This window comes from Panthera onca, chromosome B4 (genome assembly GCF_046562875.1).
Source record: "Panthera onca isolate mPanOnc1 chromosome B4, mPanOnc1 haplotype 2, whole genome shotgun sequence".
Classification (NCBI taxonomy): Eukaryota; Metazoa; Chordata; class Mammalia; order Carnivora; family Felidae; genus Panthera; species Panthera onca.
In genome coordinates this window covers 134,614,040-134,631,256 of record NC_138345.1, presented here as the reverse complement: position 1 = coordinate 134,631,256, position 17,217 = coordinate 134,614,040, and the positions used below count along the sequence as shown (strand labels likewise).

Below are 17,217 nucleotides of genomic sequence, written 5' to 3'. Positions count from 1 at the left end.
CTCACAGTTTGTGGGTTCCAGCCCTTGTTCTGACCGCTCAGAGCCTGGAGCCTGCTTCAGATTCTGTGTCTTCCTCTCTCTCTGCCCCTCCCCCTCTCATGCTCTGTCTCTCTCTGTCTCAAAAATAAATAAAACATTAAAAAAACCACATTTCATGAATGAAGGAGGGAAGGAATATGTAGAGTGCCTGGGGCCAGTACAATGCGTGGCTGGCCCAGAGTGTCAGTAGGGGAGAGCCTCCTGGCTTTGCAAAAACAGTGCCCTACACCATGCATCATGGCATTTTCTCACTTCCTTTCTAAAAAGCAGGTATTCACTCCATAGTATTTATTAAGCGTTTACATTGTGTCGGGCACTGTGCTCGCCTTCAGGGACCCCGCAGAGGTGAAAGGACTAGCCTCTCGGGGAGCCACGGTAGGCAGGTCACCCAGTCCATAGACTTGCTCCGCGGGTGGTGCCTGCCTGAGGTGGGCGCGGAGAAGGAACTTGAGGGGGCGGGGCTTTGGGAACTTCGGGGGAGGGCTTATGGGCCCACAGGGGGCGGGACACGGCATTGCTAGGGGGATTCTGATAGGTTCCGCCGGGTAGGCTTGCCGCCGTCAGGCTCCGCCCCCTGTGGAACGCTGTAGGCAAATCAGGTTACAGCAGCAATCGGCGTTCCAGAGGCCGGGGCCTGTGGCGGCTCTGGGTGCGTCCGCAGGGTGAGTTGCGCGAGCGGGGCACTCTGAGGGACGGTCCCCGCGCTAGGGCTGCTGGGCTGCTGTCCTTGGGGACGGGGTGGGGATGGGGTGGGGGCGGGGGCAACCCAGAGCCGGTGGGAGTCCGAAGCCTGGTCCCAGGCCGACGCCTCCGTTCTTCCAGGGCGTCCCAGAGGCGGTCGCTGCCTTTTTCTGGTCCCGGCTCGGCGGAGGGCCGCCCGTGGGGCCGGGGGTTCCCGGCACTACAGAGGGGGTGGGGTCTAACGTCTAAGACATCTTGTTTAGTATTTCTGAAGGAAGAACCCAGGCTCGGGGAAGTGATAGCTGGGGGCCGGGGGTGGTGAACAGTGAGGGCGGCTTGTGGGATCCACGCTCAAGGTTGAGAGCGAGGCAGTAGTAGTGGACCCCGGTGCTTACCTAACGTTTCTTACCTTCCAGAATCCAACGTATAAAGCTGGTGAAAGGAGAGCAGATCCGGCCGGGTCCTGAGACGCTGAGTCCAGAGCGATGTTGCTGAAAGCAGGTACCTACGCGGGTGGGGGTGGTTTGGGGAGGGCAGGAGACCCGATGGGGATAGGGGCTCCCTGGAGGAAGTTCCAGCCCTCTGGTGTCTGGGCCTCTTTCTTTGATGTGGGTATGTGGGAGACATGTTCCTCTCTCTTACTCTTGGAGCTGGGCCAGCAAGAAGGAGATGCTCCCCACCTAGGAATCAGTTCTCTTCCAAAGAGGCCACTTCCTTTCTCTCCCCTTCTCCCTCAAAGTACAGAGAACCTGCTTTATGTGTTAGCAACACCGCAGTAGTCGTTCCGTAGATGGCTAGATGCAGATCCAAACCTGGCTAATCTCTTAAGCCCTTCTGAGGCCTTTTGGGGGTCTGTGGTAGAGAGCAAAGGGCCTTGGGTGAGACTCAGGAGACCTGGAGTCTGGCTATAGTGCTCAAGTTCTGTGTATACCGAGTTGGGGGAGCTAGTCAGGGTGCAGAAAGGACACAACCTCAAGTGTTAGTTTTTTACCGATTCCGGCACTGCTGTGGCAATAGCAGGTGGGGACTCAGGCCTCAAACACATTGCCCTGCCCCAGGCACCATGAGCCCCTGGGGGCCACTGCTGGAGTGGGCAGTTACAATAGGAGCTAATTCTTCTCAAGCCGAGGAGTCTGGTTGTTCCCCTAATGGGAAGTCCAGCGGCCTCTGCAGAGCCCAACAGCATATGGGTGGGGTGGGGCGAGGGCTGGGGCTAGGGGAGCCACTGACAGTCATCCTTCTGACTCCCCTGCAGTGCTCTTGCTGGCCCTGGTGGCCCGGGTGCTGGTGCTAGAGAATGGGCTCCTGCGGAAGCCACCCATGGGCTGGCTGGCCTGGGAACGTTTCCGCTGCAACACTGACTGCGACGAGGACCCGAAGAACTGCATCAGGTGAGCGAGGTCCACACCACCTAACAAGCCTTGCCCAAGACCCCGGGGAGTAGGGGCAGGGAGTGGAGGGCAGGAAAAGAGCGCCCGTGCCAGAGAGAATGCAACCAGAGGTGACCTTTGGGACATTGACAGCCTTGTGACCTGCTTGGGGCTTCTGTGGGAGCTGTCAGGCCTGTGGGGCAGGGGCATTGTGGCGGGCCCAGCCCCTGAGATCATTGCTACAGCCAGGCTGGCTCAGTCTTGCAGCCTGGGGCCAAACAGCTCCTTTCTTTCCACCCTGCTTATGGTTCTCATAGCCTGGATTCACACTCAGATCCTCTGAAAAGTCTGAAAAGCTCTGAGGAAGGGGGTGGGGGGTGACTGAGCTGCCCCATCCCCTGCTTCTCACCAGCGAGCGGCTCTTCATGGAGATGGCCGACCACTTGGCACAAGACGGATGGCGGGACCTGGGCTACACATACCTTAACATGGATGACTGCTGGATTGGTGGGCGTGACGCCAAAGGCCGCCTGATACCAGATCCCAAGCGCTTCCCCAATGGCATTGCCTTCCTGGCTGACTATGTGAGCCCCACCCCAGCCCTGCCCTTTAGCCTGGGGTCCAGACCAGGGTCTCCACGCACCCCCCCCTCCCCCCCTGCTCAGGGCTTATTTCCACAATCCCTCTTGAGAAATCACAGTCTGGTGGGGAAAACAGATAAATGGACAGCTAGTTTCGGCCCACCGTGGTGGGTAAGAGCCAGGAGGGGCATCTTTTCCAGCCTGGGATTTCAGAAAGATTCACCGGAGGAGGCAATTCTTGAGCTGCTATAGAGAGACGACATTTGAGGCAGAGGGGATGACAGAAGCAAGGCCTGGAGGCCAGAAGCTGCCCATGGGAGGTGTGTGTTGGAGTGAGGAGAAGGACCACAGTTGGCAGAAGACAGACCAGCAAACACACTCTTTCCTTTCGATAGTGGGGAGCCGATAATTTTCTAATGAGGACTGGTCAGATGTGCCTGTGAGGTGGCTCCCTGCGGGTCCTGCCTAAGCCCACTTGTGTCCTCAACCCTCCACAGGCTCACTCCCTGGGCCTGAAGCTGGGCATCTACGAGGACATGGGCAACTTCACCTGTATGGGTTACCCAGGCATCACGCTAGACAAGGTGACTCAGGATGCTCAAACCTTTGCCGAGTGGAAGGTGGACATGCTGAAGTTGGATGGCTGCTTTTCGACCCCCGAGGAACGGGCCATGGGTGGGTCCTGGAGCTGGCCAGGGGCCATCAGGTAGACAGGGAGGGGTGGCCATGGAAAGCTCACCGGGGCCTACCTGGCCCAGCTTGTCTGTCTGTATGGCCCCCAGGGGGTAGTATTTGCCAATTCCCTGCATCCAGAGGCTGGGAGGATTATTGCCTCCCAGGCTTCCTAAAGATGGGTTGGCACCATGCCCACCCAGGAAGTGTCTGTAGCTCTGGGTACAGGGGGAGGCACCTCCTCTTTTGGGCCTCAGTTCCCTCACATTCGGTGGGAGGTTTGGGCTGAGGCCCCAGATTTCATCCTGTGCCGCCTCAGGCCTAAAATGTAGGGGTGGGGTTTTTCCAGGATACCCCAAGATGGCAGCTGCCCTGAATGCCACAGGCCGCCCCATTGCCTTCTCCTGCAGTTGGCCGGCCTATGAAGGGGGCCTTCCCCCAAAGGTAAGCCATTCCGTGAGCCCACCTGGCAGTGCTCCCCACACCCAAGCCTCCTCCCCTCCTGTGCAGTCAGGGTTGCTCTCATCATAGTTGCCGGTGTGCTGATTTGTCAGTCTAGGAGAGGGTTCTGAGTGCCCCAGAGGGGGCCTCAGCCAAGCCCGGGTCTAGAGAAGAGGAGGCACTTCTCAGGTGGGCCGAAGGGATGGGCGTCCAGGGCATGGAACTACACGTCATGTGCTGACACACATCATCCAGCCAGTGGTCAGAATCCTGGTTGTCCTGAGTGGGCTAGGACATCTAGAAGGCTAGTGAGGCCATGCAAGGGGGGCTGAGCCTCTGAAAGGCATTGTGGGCATATCACCAGGGGCCCTTCAGCACCTAGGACACTAGAAAGGGTGGGATCAGACTTGTAGACCCGAGGGAGAATGCTGGCAGACGGCGGGGCTCACTGAGAGAATACAGGGGTGGGTGTGCAGTAGCGAGGGCTGTGGGTGTACCAGCCTGGGCCCGTTCCCCGGGCCTGGCCCCAACGGGCATGAGAGGGCAGGGCAGACTTCCGGCACCAGCACAGGTGGAGATGAGGCCTGGGAAGCCCCAGGGCAGGACCCCGCTTTCTGAGACCTTCCTCATCGTGATCTAGCTCGGGGCCTGTTCTCTTCCCCCTTCTGCACCCTGTGTGTCTCCTGCTGAGGCTCCTCAGCCCCCGTGCAGGCCTCCAGGCAGCAAGGCGTGACTCCGCTGCTGGACTCTGCCTTCCCCCGACATCCAGGTGAACTACAGTCTGCTGGCAGAAATCTGCAACGTCTGGCGCAACTATGACGACATCCAGGACTCCTGGAGTAGCGTGCTGTCCATCCTGGACTGGTTTGTGGACCACCAGGACATACTGCAGCCGGTGGCAGGCCCTGGACACTGGAACGACCCAGACATGGTACCAGCACGGAGGGGGATGGCCCAAGGCCTGCGGGCCGCGACAGACCTGCTCCCCCACTGCCCTGTGCTGTCTTCCTGGACGCTCACTGCCAGGTTCTAGATCAGTGTCTCTGAAATGTGTCCTTGAACTAGCTGCATCAGACTCACCCTGGGAGCTGGTTTACATGTCTCTTCCCAGGGCCCCACCTCCACTTTTTGGATCAGGATGTTCGAACAGGGCCTGGGAATACCCATTGTTAACAGTCTTCCCTGGCGGTTCTGATGTTTCTTGAAACCTGAGAACTTGGTCTGTAGTGACTCTCGTGGGACACTATTCCTCGGGACAGTGAAGATAATGAAGAGTCCACCTACTCCAGTCATTCCTTCCCTTGACTGTCCTTGTCAGGCCTGCTTCTGACCACCTTTCAATGCCCTGTGCCCTCTTCCCCTCCCACAGAGCCTCTGCAGGCAGAGTCGGCCCCTCACACCTACCTCACTCGTAGCCCTGACTTCAGTGTTTTTGCGCTTTATCTTATGACTTGCTAGCTATCTCTTCGTTTAGTCGACAAGCATTTACTACCAGTGATTACAATAATTATAGACACCAGGCCAGATAGACACCTGGAGAAACACCAATTAGCCTGCTTTCGAGTTCTGGTTCCCGCTCGGCCACTTATCCTTGGGAAAGTGACTTAATTTTTTCTGTGCTTCGGTTTTGTCAGTTGGAAGATGAGAAAAGTAGCTACCTTATATAGCGTTGTTCTGGGTATTGAAATGGATGACCCTTTAACACGCTTGGCACAGTTTGGCACATGCAGTGCTGTGTTACATGGGTATCACTAAGTACGTAACCATGTTGCTTAGCGGTAATTGTGTCCAGTCTGTGGATTGGTTGCCCTGGGGTCAGGAAGTGTCCCCCTCAGTCTTGCCACCTGTGTTTAGGGCAGGTGGGTGACTTGTGGCAGGAGCAGGGACTCTGTCCAGGTCTGGTACCTACCGCTGCCACCCTGACTGTATTTTTTTGACTTTAGTGTGTCGGTGTATACATGCTTTTGGCAGCAGGACCCCACTGGATCCTCTGAACAACCGATGCCATGGCATATTACCACCCCATAATCTTGGTGAAATAAAAAAGCTGAGGCTCAGAGGGAGAGTGACTTACTTGACACACCCCGAGGCCACGCTCCTAGGGAATAGTGTTCGCTGAACCAGGCCCCACAGTGTCCTCCCGCTCCATCTTCTCTTGCCTGGGCTACGTGTCTAGAGTTGGTCCCCGTGCCCACTTTCCTAAAGAGGGCAGAGCTGACCGATCCTCTCCTCTGCCCCCAGCTGCTCATAGGGAACTTCGGTCTCAGCTTTGAGCAAGCCCGGGCCCAGATGGCCCTATGGACAGTGTTGGCAGCCCCCCTCTTCATGTCCACGGACCTGCGTACCATTTCTGCCCAGAATATGGACATTCTGCAGAATCCACTCATGATCAAAATCAACCAGGATCCCTTGGGCATCCAAGGACGCAGGATTCTCAAGGTACTGGAGTTTGGGGGGAGGGAAGGGGAGGCTGAGGGACTAGGCCCCCCACTGAGAACAAGGTTCCCAGCCTGGAGGTTATGGAAGGCTGGGCCTCAAATCTGCTCAGCTCACCTTCCTGGTTGTATTCGGTCAAGGATTCCACCGGGAGCTGCTCCAACCGTCCCCCCATTTGCCTGGGTGAGAACAAGGCCAGAGCAGGACAGCTCATGGGATCTGGGAAAGGGAGACATTACCACACAGGTGCACACGGGAACAGTGGGGCCCCTAGATTTGGAAGTGCGAGACTTCTGCACATGTCTGTGATGTCTGGCAAATAGCTAGGGCTTCCTTCCAGAGCTTAGGAGTTGTTTGAGCCAAGGGTTGCAACTACTACTAGCACTAGACTAGCATTTACTATTTATTGAGCACCTACTGTGTGCTGGGCACTCTGGGTCCCTTTTCTGAGAAGGTAAATACTTCCCTGCTTAACAAACGAGCGAACTGAGACTTGAAGAGTCTAAATAACCCAAGGCCACACAGTTGGTGAAGGGTACAACAGAACTTGACTCCAACAGCATAGAGCCTCCCAGCTTGTGCTCTTTGCACAGATCCTCACCTCTCTAGTTAAAAGAAATCCACACAACTATAGAAGGCACATATAGAACTGGTGATCCCCAGAGGAGGGAACTAATCCTGCTGGAGGAGCTCATGGTGGAACCAGGCCCACGGACCTTCTGAAGGACGGGGCATCACCCTCCCGGCTGCTCCGGGCAGAGCTCATCAGTCTTATGGACAGCGTCCTCCGCTCCAGTGCCAGCAGCTGCCCACGTCTATCCCTCCCGTTAGCCTATGAACTGTCTGAGACAGGACCTTATGCACTTCCGTCTGTGTTCTAGCGTGGGGCCTGGCACAGATTAAGTGTCGGGGAGCATCTGCTGAGTCAGGGAAGAATAAGTTGGGGGTACTGGAGGGCTGGGGTATCCTCCAAACTTCTGCATGACATGGAGCCATGGGTTAGGGGGACCCAAAGCTCAAAGGAGGGCCAAGGAGGGGATTTCAGGGCCTGCCTGAGCAGGGAGCCCAGCCGGTAGCCACCTTCTGTGTCCAGGAGAAATCCCACATTGAAGTGTACGTGAGGCCCCTGGCCGACGAGGCTAGCGCCTTAGTCTTCTTCAGCCGCCGGACGGATATGCCTTATCGCTACCACTCCTCCCTCGCCCAGCTCAACTTTAACAGCTCCAATACCTATGAGGTGAGTATCCTACTACCTGTGGGGCTTCGGGCTTCCCCGGGTGGGTGTTGCTGGGGTGGTCCTCTGGCAGGAGCGCAAGAGGCAGCTGCAGGCATCGAGGGCTGTGGCTGGTCCCCTTCCGGGCTCCCACTTCTGTAGGGCACGCTGGAGACCCACCCCAGACAGGCCAGAGTCCGGGCTTTGACACCCTCTGAGGGGGTCTCTGCAGCCATTCTTACATGAGTACCGGCGATATCTCTTTCCACTACAGGCCCAGAACGTCTACACGGGTGATGTCATCAGTGGCCTCCACCCTAAAACCAACTTCACGGTGGTCATCAACCCTTCAGGGGTAGTGATGTGGTACCTGTATCCCATCAGGAAGCTGGGGAAGTCCCAGCAATGAGGAACTGAAACATGTGACAGGCTGTGGCGGCATCACTGAGCCCAGACCATGGAGCCTCCACATGCCGAGGGCTAGTAAGTGGGGTTCTCTGACACTCAGGCCCACTCAGTGACCTGGCCCCGTGAGACCCAAAGTGCAATCTGAGGGCCAGGTTCCACACCCTGCCCAAGTGTGAACCTTCTTGGAAACTTGTCTTGGGGCGATTTCCTATGGCCTTCCTGGTTTCTACCTTGTCTGCATAGCCCCACAGATGTTACTGAACAACTGAGCCAGCCTCCTGAGCCCCCACAAGCAGGGCCACTGATACCCTCCGATCTTCTTTCTGTTGACTCTGAAATCAGGACTTGGAATTTTTCTTATGATTAGGACTGGAGATCTGACCTCTTGTCAGGAACTCCCACAAATTGTGTGATTGGTTTGCCGGCCTGGATAAGGCCTTGCAGGCTAACACCAGCCAGGTTACCTTGGTTCCCTCTGGTTACCAATAAAGCTGTTCTTTAATCGGGTAGTTGCAATATGGACGTGGGGTCGTGGGCACCTTCAGTTAGGGACTCTGGGTAGCAGTGCACAGGGTGCTGGTTTGAAATCTCACCTCACGTGGAAGATGTGTGGCATCTTCTGGCTCCTTATTTTCCAAAGTGACCTGCAGATTATACTTCCTAGACATGCCAGACTTGCCTCTCACCAGGGAGCCATCCTGCTCTGCCCAACTCAAGTGGTGGTGACAACACAGTCAGGCACAGGCCTTTTGTCTCGCGCACCCCTTCCCCACCCCCTTCAGACTCACTCCTCAGCCCTCCTGCTGCACACAGACCCTGATCTGCTAAGGATTTTGCATTGTCTTCTGCACCTTTCAGCTCATGTCCCCTTTTCTGCCAGGGCTTCATTCAGTGGCACTCTGGGGTTGGGTGCCAGTGAGGGCCAGCTAGCCTCTCTCCCACCGGGCTGCTGCAGTTGGTCCTTTGCCTGGCAGCACCCCCAGCCCCTCCATTCATTTCTCTTCTCCTAACCTGGCTTCAGAGGAGGTTCAGACCCACCCCCACCCCCCACCAGTGTCCGAAGACAAGTCTAAGGGCTCTTTGCGTCTTTTTTTTTTTTTAAGTTTTATTTATTTATTTTGAGAGAGAGCATGGGCAGGGGAGAGTCAGAGAGAGAGGGAGGAGAATCCCAAGCAGGCTCCGTGCTGTCAGCACAGAACCCAATGTGGGACTCAAACTCAGAAAACACAACATCATGACATGAATCGAAACCGAGTCGGACGCTTAACCGACTAAGCCACCCAGGCGCCCCTCTCTGTATCTTAAAATATATTTCCTGCTCCTCCTCTTCAGGAAAGTAAAAGAATGGCAGGTTCTTGACTGCCTGCCTTTGTTGCTATTTTCCAAGCCCTGGTCCTTTAGCTAAGGCCACAGGGTACCTGTGGTCCCTGATGGTTCTTGTCCCCATTTGGAAAGCTGGCAGCAGAGCAGGCTAGGTAGGTTTTCCTTGGGCTTGAATGTGGGAGCACACAGCGCCCCGGGTCTGCACTGTCTTGCCCTGTGGAACTCTTCTGGGTAGATCTGCCATACCCCCTCCCTCAGGGTTTGAGATCCTTGTGATGAGAACAAAGGCAAGAATAATGTAGTTTAAATGAAATCTCCTTACAGCCTGCAGCCCACTGACAGATACCTGAGACATGCAGTATGTGACATTCCTCAAGGAGTCGATGGCTGCCTTAATGCCTCAATGTTTATATTTCATTAAAAACTAAAAATAATCTTGTCTTGACACTAGTTAAATCTTCAGTGTCCTATAAGACCCTGCTTTCAGCATACAGAAATTCCTTAGAAACCTCCCCTGCCTCTACAAACTTAAAGTATATAATCAGTCACCCCTCACACTTGCAGGTGCAGCCCTTTCTGCCCACGGGTTCTGTCCCTGTGCTCTAATAAAATCACCTTTTTGCACCAAAATGTCTCAAGAATTCTTTCTTAGCCGTTCGTTCTTGAAACCTACTTCAAATTTCATCACTGGTATTTAGAATATGGTGTAAAGAACTTACAAGTACATATCTTACAACGTCATTTAAGATTACTGGGGTTTCACTGATGGAGTCTGGAGTCATCAGAGAGCATTCTCTTTCCCCAGTTGATGTCTTAAGGCTGTGGGTTACTTAGAAGGTCAGAAACCTACCACATCCCAGGCCTCTGTCCTTGGAGGCCTGTCACCCCATGCATAGCTCCAGCTTTGGGTCTTGATCATAGTGCTGTTTTAGCCAAATGGAATGGTCTCAGGTGGGTACACTTCTTTGGCCAGTCCCAGGAAGGAAGTCTTTCCCGCTACACTGGGATGTGGCAGGGGATGATGGTTGACACCATGGACTTGGGAGTCAGGATTAGGGAGCAGCCTTCCAGACTGAGACACGGTTACATGTCTTCACTTGTGATATAACTTGTACTTTTATCCTGGGGGTGCCTGATTGATTCTATCCTTTTAGCCTTCATGCTGTCAACATCACACCCTGCCTATCTTCCAGGCATTGTTTTATTCTCTTCTACCCACAGCCAGTTAGGGACTCAATTTTTTCCCAGTTCAAGGCAGTCCTGTTTGGATCCAAGGGCACACCTCTTCTTTTAAGAATTATTTTATTATAAAAAATTTCAAACACAAAAATAAAATGGTGCAGTGAGCCTCCATGTACCCATTATTCAGTTCTAACAACCATCAATATGTGCCATTATTTCATATCTCTCTTCCCACACATACTTTTTCCTTGTGAGCTAGAGTATATAAGTATAGAGTATATTAAGGTCACCTTAATATATGTGACCTTAATACAATTTTCCTGTCCAAAAAGTTAAGTTTTTAATAATCTAACAACCATTCTGTGTTCAGTTTTTGCCAACTGTCTCAAAAATATCTTTCTATAGTTTATTTGAATCAAAATCCAAGCAAGAAGTCAACAAAAAATGGTCCAGTAATAACCACCAAATGTTTGTTCCCTCCATAAAAGCAATGAAAACCTTGCCACGTATTATCAGAATCAACTTTCATAGAACATTGGAAATTAACCAAAAGTCTGCAGCAGCCCAGAGAGTATTCAGTTAAGAAAGACAGTTGAATCTTGGTAAGAACAGAGCAAGCTTTTTAATGTCTTTTTTTTTTTTTTAATGTCTTAATTTACCCTAGTATTAAATTTTAAATCAGCTAGTTTAAATATGTTCAAAGAGCTAAAGGAAGCCATGTATAAAAAACTAAAGGAGAGGCACCTGGTGGCTCAGTTGGTTGTGTGCCCAGCTCTTTGTTTCAGCTCAGGTCATGATCCCAGGGTTGTGGGATCAAGACCCATGTCAGGCTCAGTGCTGAGCGTGGAGCCTGCTTGAGATTCTCTCTCCCTTCCTCACCCTCTCTCCCCTCCTCATGCTCTCTAAAAAAATAAAATAAAACAAAACAAAAAAACAGAACTAAAGGAAATAATAAGAATGATGTCTCAGTAAATAGAGAATATCAGTAAAGATATTGAAGTTACAGAAAGGAACCTACAAGTTGAAAAGTCTAGTAACTGAAATAAAAAAAAAAAAATTAACTAGAGGGGCTCAACAGCAGACATGCCCAGGCAGAAAAAAAATCAGCAAACTCCAAGATAGGGCCATTGAAATTAGCCTGTCTGAGGAACAGAAGAAAAGAAAAATGAACAGATGCTCAGAGACCTACGAGACACCGTGCAGCATACCAACATACACAGAAGAGAGAAAGGGCAGAAAGAATGTTTGAAAAATACTGGCTAAAAGTTCCCCATATTTGATGACAAAAATTAAGCTACACGTTAAAGAAGTTCAATGAATTTGCCCTCCAAATAAGATAAACTCAAAGGGATGCATACCTAGACACAGCATAACCAAACTCTCAAAAGACAAAGGCAGAGTTTTGAAAGAAGCAAGACAGAAGCAAGTCATCACATACTAGGGAAAATACTTGACATGAATGAAAATGAACATAAAATGTACCCAAAACACTAAAATATAACATACCAAAACTTATGGGGTGAAAGTAGTGATCAGAGGGAAATTTATAGCTATAATTTGCCTCTATGGAAGAGAGAAAAGACAACGCCCACAATGGGAGAAAATATCTGCAATTACATATCTGATGAGGGACTTCTATGTAAAGTATATGAAGAACTCTCACAACTCAATAAAAAGACAACCCAATTTAAAAATGGGCAAAGGATCTGAACAGACATTTTTCCAAGGAAGATCTGCAAATGGCCAGAGCTCAACATCACTAACCATTAGGGAAATGCAAATAATAAACACAAGACACCACTTCACACCTAGAAAGGTGGATAGAATAAAAAAGTCATAGTTATAAGGATGTGGGGAAATTAGAACCCTCATATATGCTACTGGTAGAAATGTAAAACTGGTACAGCTACTGTGGAAAATAATCTGGCAATCCCTCGAATGATCAAATACAGTTACTATATCACCCAGAAATTCCACATCTAGGTATATATCCAAAAGAAATGAAAGCATATGTCACACAAAACCTTGCACACAGATGTTTACAGCAACATTATTCATAGCAGCCAAAAGGTGGAAAGAACCCAAATGTCCACCAACTGGTGAATGAATAAACAAAATATGGTTAACCATACAATATATTATTATTCAGCCACAAATGGAGTAAAGTACTAACACATGCTACAACATGCATGAACCTTGAAAATTATGCAAAGGGAAAGAAGCTGGTCACAAAAGGCCACATACTATATGATTCCATTACTTTGAGGGTCCAGGAAAGGGAAATTTGTAAGACAGAGAGTAGATTAGTGGTTGTTTAGGGCGGGGTGGGGAGAATGGAGGGATAAAGGATAACAATTAAAAAGTACAAGGTTTCTTTTGGAAGTGATTAAAATGTTCTCTCTCTCTTCTTTTTTAGATTCAGAAAGACAGAGCACAAGCTGGGAAGAAGGGCAGAGGGAAGAGAAAAAATCTGAAGCAGGATCTGCGCTCATCATGGAGCTAGACAAGGGCTGATCCCATGACCCTGGGATCATGAGCTGAGCTGAAATCAAGAGTCAGATGTTCAACTGACTGAGCCACCTAGGCACCCCTGAAAATGTTCTTGAATTGACTAGAGCCATCGATGGTTGCACATATCTGTGAATACACGAAAACCCATTGAATTGTATACATTAAATGAATTATAGTATATGAATTATATCTCAATGAGGCTGTTAAAAAAACTCACACCAGGGGTGCCTGGCTGGCTCAGTCAGTAGAGCATGTGACTCTTGATCTCAGGGTTGCAAGTTTTAACCCCACGTTGGCTGTAGAGATTACTTTAAAATCTTTAAAACAATGACAACAACAATAAAAAAAAAACTCACACCCACGTCTACTGCAGTATTATGCACAGTAGCAAAGACATGTAACCCAAAAGTCCATTAATGGATGAATGGATAAAGAAAATTAGGTATATACATACATATTATTTTCAGCCTTAAAAAGAAGGAAGTTCTGTCACATGCTACAACATGGATGAACCTTGAGGATACGTTAAGTGAAATAAGCCAGACACAAAAAGACAGATACTGTATGATTCCACTTATATGAAGTTCCTAAAGTAGTGAATTTTGTAGAAACAAAGTAGAATGGTAGTTGCCAGGGGCTTGAGGGAAGGGAAATGGAGTTGTTCAGTGGGTATAGAGTTTCCGTTTTGTATGCAAAAATCCTAGAGATCCAGTACTCAATAAAGTGAATATAGTTAACACTACTGAAGTTTACACTTAAAAATGGTTAAGATAAGCTTTATGTTCTGTTCTTACGTCAACTTTTAAAAAAGAGATATATCTCTGAGACTCAACCAGAAGATACCCAGCATTTTAGGGGTGCTGGCTGTGGAGAGGCTCAGGTCAATAGGGTCCAACACAGCTAGGAAGTAGTATATGAGCTTGTGAAGAATATGCTCAGTCTGGATCACACACAGGACAGCAGCATTCCCCAGGAATGCAACAATGAACACAAAGAAAAGGGGAGTCCAGTCCAGATGCGTACATCTTCCAGGCCTGGGATGCCCAAGAGGAGGATTGAAGAAGGATAGGACTGGGTATCATAAGGAATGGACATCCTCCTGCCATTTTCAGACCTTGTGCATATCAGTGCAAAATAACATTGTAATATTCCTTTTATCCCATTCAATGTTATCCACACTTTTCTGCCATCCTTACCTCATTATCAGATGGCTCCAGGAATGGAGACAGCCTCTCCCTTTCCCATATCATTTCCCTCCAAAAAAGGGTGAACAAGGAGAATGGAGAACATAATCTGTCAGGTGTATATTCAGGGTAAAGAGTAAGAATTTTTAAAGTGGGGTAGCTAAATAAGCTATCCCTCACGTACCACACCCCCACTCAAAAACAACAATTTGGCATCCATCCGCAGACAAAAGTGCCTGGTGGGAGATATGGGATTCAGCACCACACACCAAGGAGACTGGGAGGGAAGAGTCTTGACCATCAATGTATCAAGTAATAGGTATACAGACCTCAGTCCCACCTTGAACCCTGCAGTGGCCTGTGAACTGGCTCCAGCCCCTCTTAGCCACAGCCTAGGAGACCCCTGGAAAACTCTGTCTTAGAAAATCACCCACAGACAAGAGAACCTTTGTGGAAGTTCATGCCTCCAGTAGAGAAGTTCTAGCACACCACTGGAGAAAGAATATAAGAAACTGGACTCACTGGAGAGGGAAAGAGGAACAGTTTGACTTTACGCACATCCCCCTTCCCCCAAGGCTGCACAGCTCATGCTAACGGAGATATTCTTGGACCTTGATTTCCTCCACAGGGGGAAATGCAAGCATGTGAGGGAGTACATGGCTTCCCCAGCTGTGCAGCATGTTGCCAAATGGGTCTATTTCTCACTCACTCCAACCAGAGTACTAAGTCATAAGCTGCATGACTTGAGGGTGGGGAAAGGCTGGGAGAGTGACAGATAAGACTTTCAGGGGGCATTAAAGGTAAATGGATCCTACGTGTTTCAGACTCCAACAAGAAGCCTGCCCACAAGCTGCTGGGGAGACCTTGACTGCAAATCCCCCCAACTGGCCCAAAGGCACCCCTGGTGATCCATGCACCTCACCCCACACACCTTCACCCTACAGCTGGCTCTCTGTGAAAACTCTTGATGGTGGCAAGAGTGAGCTTTGGCAGATGGCTAGTGAGCACACATGGAAAGCCAGCCTGAGTCTGCAGATCAGGGGAAGACCACAAACTTGAACTCTAACCCTACCCTTGGGGAGAAAAAAAAAAAAAAACACAAAAAACAGGCTGTCAGCACTCTTTCTGGTACAGGATCAAGAGAAGGCAAACAAGCTTAAGAATTCTGACACAAGTGGGAGCAAGAAGTATGGAGGAGGTGTATTCATAGAAAGTCTGAGAAAGAAAGCTTCAGTCTCCCTAGCACAACTGATAGGAATTTCTCCCCTGAAGTCAGTTAGCAAGAGCTGAAGGAGGTGACTGCTACCACAACATGAAGACAGCAAAGCAAGACTTCAAGGAACATGAAGAATCAAGGAAACATGACACCCCCACAGGATCACAATCATCTTCCAGTAACCAACCCCAAAGACGTGGAGAGCTGCATTTTATCTGACAAAGAGTTCAAAATAGCTGCTTAAGGAAGCTCAATGGGCTATAAGAAAACACAGAAAAACAATTCAATGAAATCAGGAAAACAATACATGAATAAAATGAGAAGTTTAATAAACAATAGAAAGCATATCAATAAAAAACCAAACAAATTCTAGAGCTGAAAAATACAATGAATGAGTGAAAAATGCTACAGAGGGCATCAGCTGCAGAATGAATCAATCAGGAGAAAGAATCTGTGAATTACAACAAAGGGACTTTGATATTATCCAGAGAGTGACAAAGGAAAAAGAAGGCAAGAGTGAAGAAATCCTATCTGATCTATAGGATGCCATCAAAAGAAGCAATCCGCAGATTATTAGAGCCCCAGAAGGAGAAGAGAGGGAGAAAGGGGGGGGGTGGTGGGGAGGGGGGAGAAAGCTTAAAGAAATAATGGTCTAACTAAGTAGAATTTAAATTAAAAATAATAATAATAATGGCTGAGAATTCCAAAGGTCTCAACTTCAATAGATCTCCTCCAAGATACATTAGGATAAAAGTGTCAAAAATCAAAGACAAAGAATCTTAAAAGCAACAAGAGACAAGGAAGAAGTCAAACTTTCACTCTTTACAGACAACCTACATGGAAAATGTATAAAATACCTACAAAATACCTCAGTATCAAAATACCTAGGCATCAACCAAAGAGATAAAAGATATGTATGCTGAAAACTATAGAATGCTTATAAAAGAAACTGAAGAAGACACAAAGAAATGGAAAAACATTCCATGCTCATGGATTGGAAGAATATTGTTAAAATGTCGATACTACCCAGAGCAATATGCACATTCGATGTAATCCCTATCAAAATAACACCAGAGCTAGAAAAAACAATTCTAAAATTTGTATGGAACCAGAAAGGACCCCAAAGAGCCAAAGTAATGCTGGAAAAGAAAACCAAAGCTGGGGGCATCACAATTCCGGACTTCAAGCTATATTACAAAGCTGTAATCATTAAGACTTTATGGTACTGGCACAAAACCAGACACATAGATCAATGGAACAAAATAGAGAACCCAGAAATTGACCCACAAATGTACAGCCAACTAATCTTCAACAAAGCAGGAAAGAATATCCAATGGAAAAAAGACATTCTCTTTAGCAAATGGTGCTGGGAAAACCAGACAGCAACATGCAGAAGAATGAACCTGGACCACTTTCTGACACCATACACAAATATAAACTCAAAATGGATGAAAGGCCCAAATGTAAGACAGGAAACAATAAAAATCCTAGAGGAGAAAACAGGCAACAACCTCTTTGGCCTCAGCCACAGCAACTTCTTACTTGACATGTTCCCAGAGGCAAGGGAAACAAAAGCAAAAATGAACTCTTAGAAGAGCATCAAGATAAAAAGCTTCTGCACAGTGAAGGAAACAATCAACAAACTAAAAGGCAACCGAAGGAATGGGAGAAGATATTTGCAAATGACACATCTGATAAAGCGTTAGTATCCAAAATCTATAAAGAATTTATCAAACTCAACACCCAAAAAACATATAATCCGGTTAAGAAATGGGCAAAAGACATGAATAGACACTTTTCCAAAGAATACATCCAGATGGCTAACAGACACATGAAAAGATGCTCAACATCATTCATCATCAGGGAAATACAAATCAAAACCACAATGAGATACCAACTCACACCTGTCAGAATGGCTAAATTAACAACTCAGTCAACAATAGATGATGGCAAGGATGAG

At 48.9% G+C, this 17,217-nt stretch overlaps 1 protein-coding gene across 2 annotated transcripts; it reads left to right on the top strand.

Annotated features, from left to right (window-relative positions):
* The first annotated feature begins 576 nt into the window (after positions 1–576).
* Positions 577–8,343, top strand: NAGA (alpha-N-acetylgalactosaminidase). 2 transcript variants are annotated; one of them, XM_060656198.2, is made up of 10 exons: positions 577–701; positions 1,137–1,221; positions 1,976–2,111; positions 2,503–2,674; positions 3,169–3,346; positions 3,693–3,787; positions 4,554–4,715; positions 6,026–6,223; positions 7,314–7,457; positions 7,708–8,343. In XM_060656198.2, the coding sequence occupies exons 2-10, from the start codon at positions 1,206–1,208 to the stop codon at positions 7,840–7,842; spliced, it is 1,236 nt and encodes a 411-aa protein (XP_060512181.1). In that variant the 5' UTR covers positions 577–701; positions 1,137–1,205; the 3' UTR covers positions 7,843–8,343. The 2 variants fall into 2 exon arrangements, with proteins under 2 accessions (XP_060512181.1, XP_060512182.1); XM_060656199.3 differs by lacking the exon at positions 577–701 and adding an exon at positions 774–951.
* Positions 8,344–17,217: the final 8,874 nt, after the last annotated feature.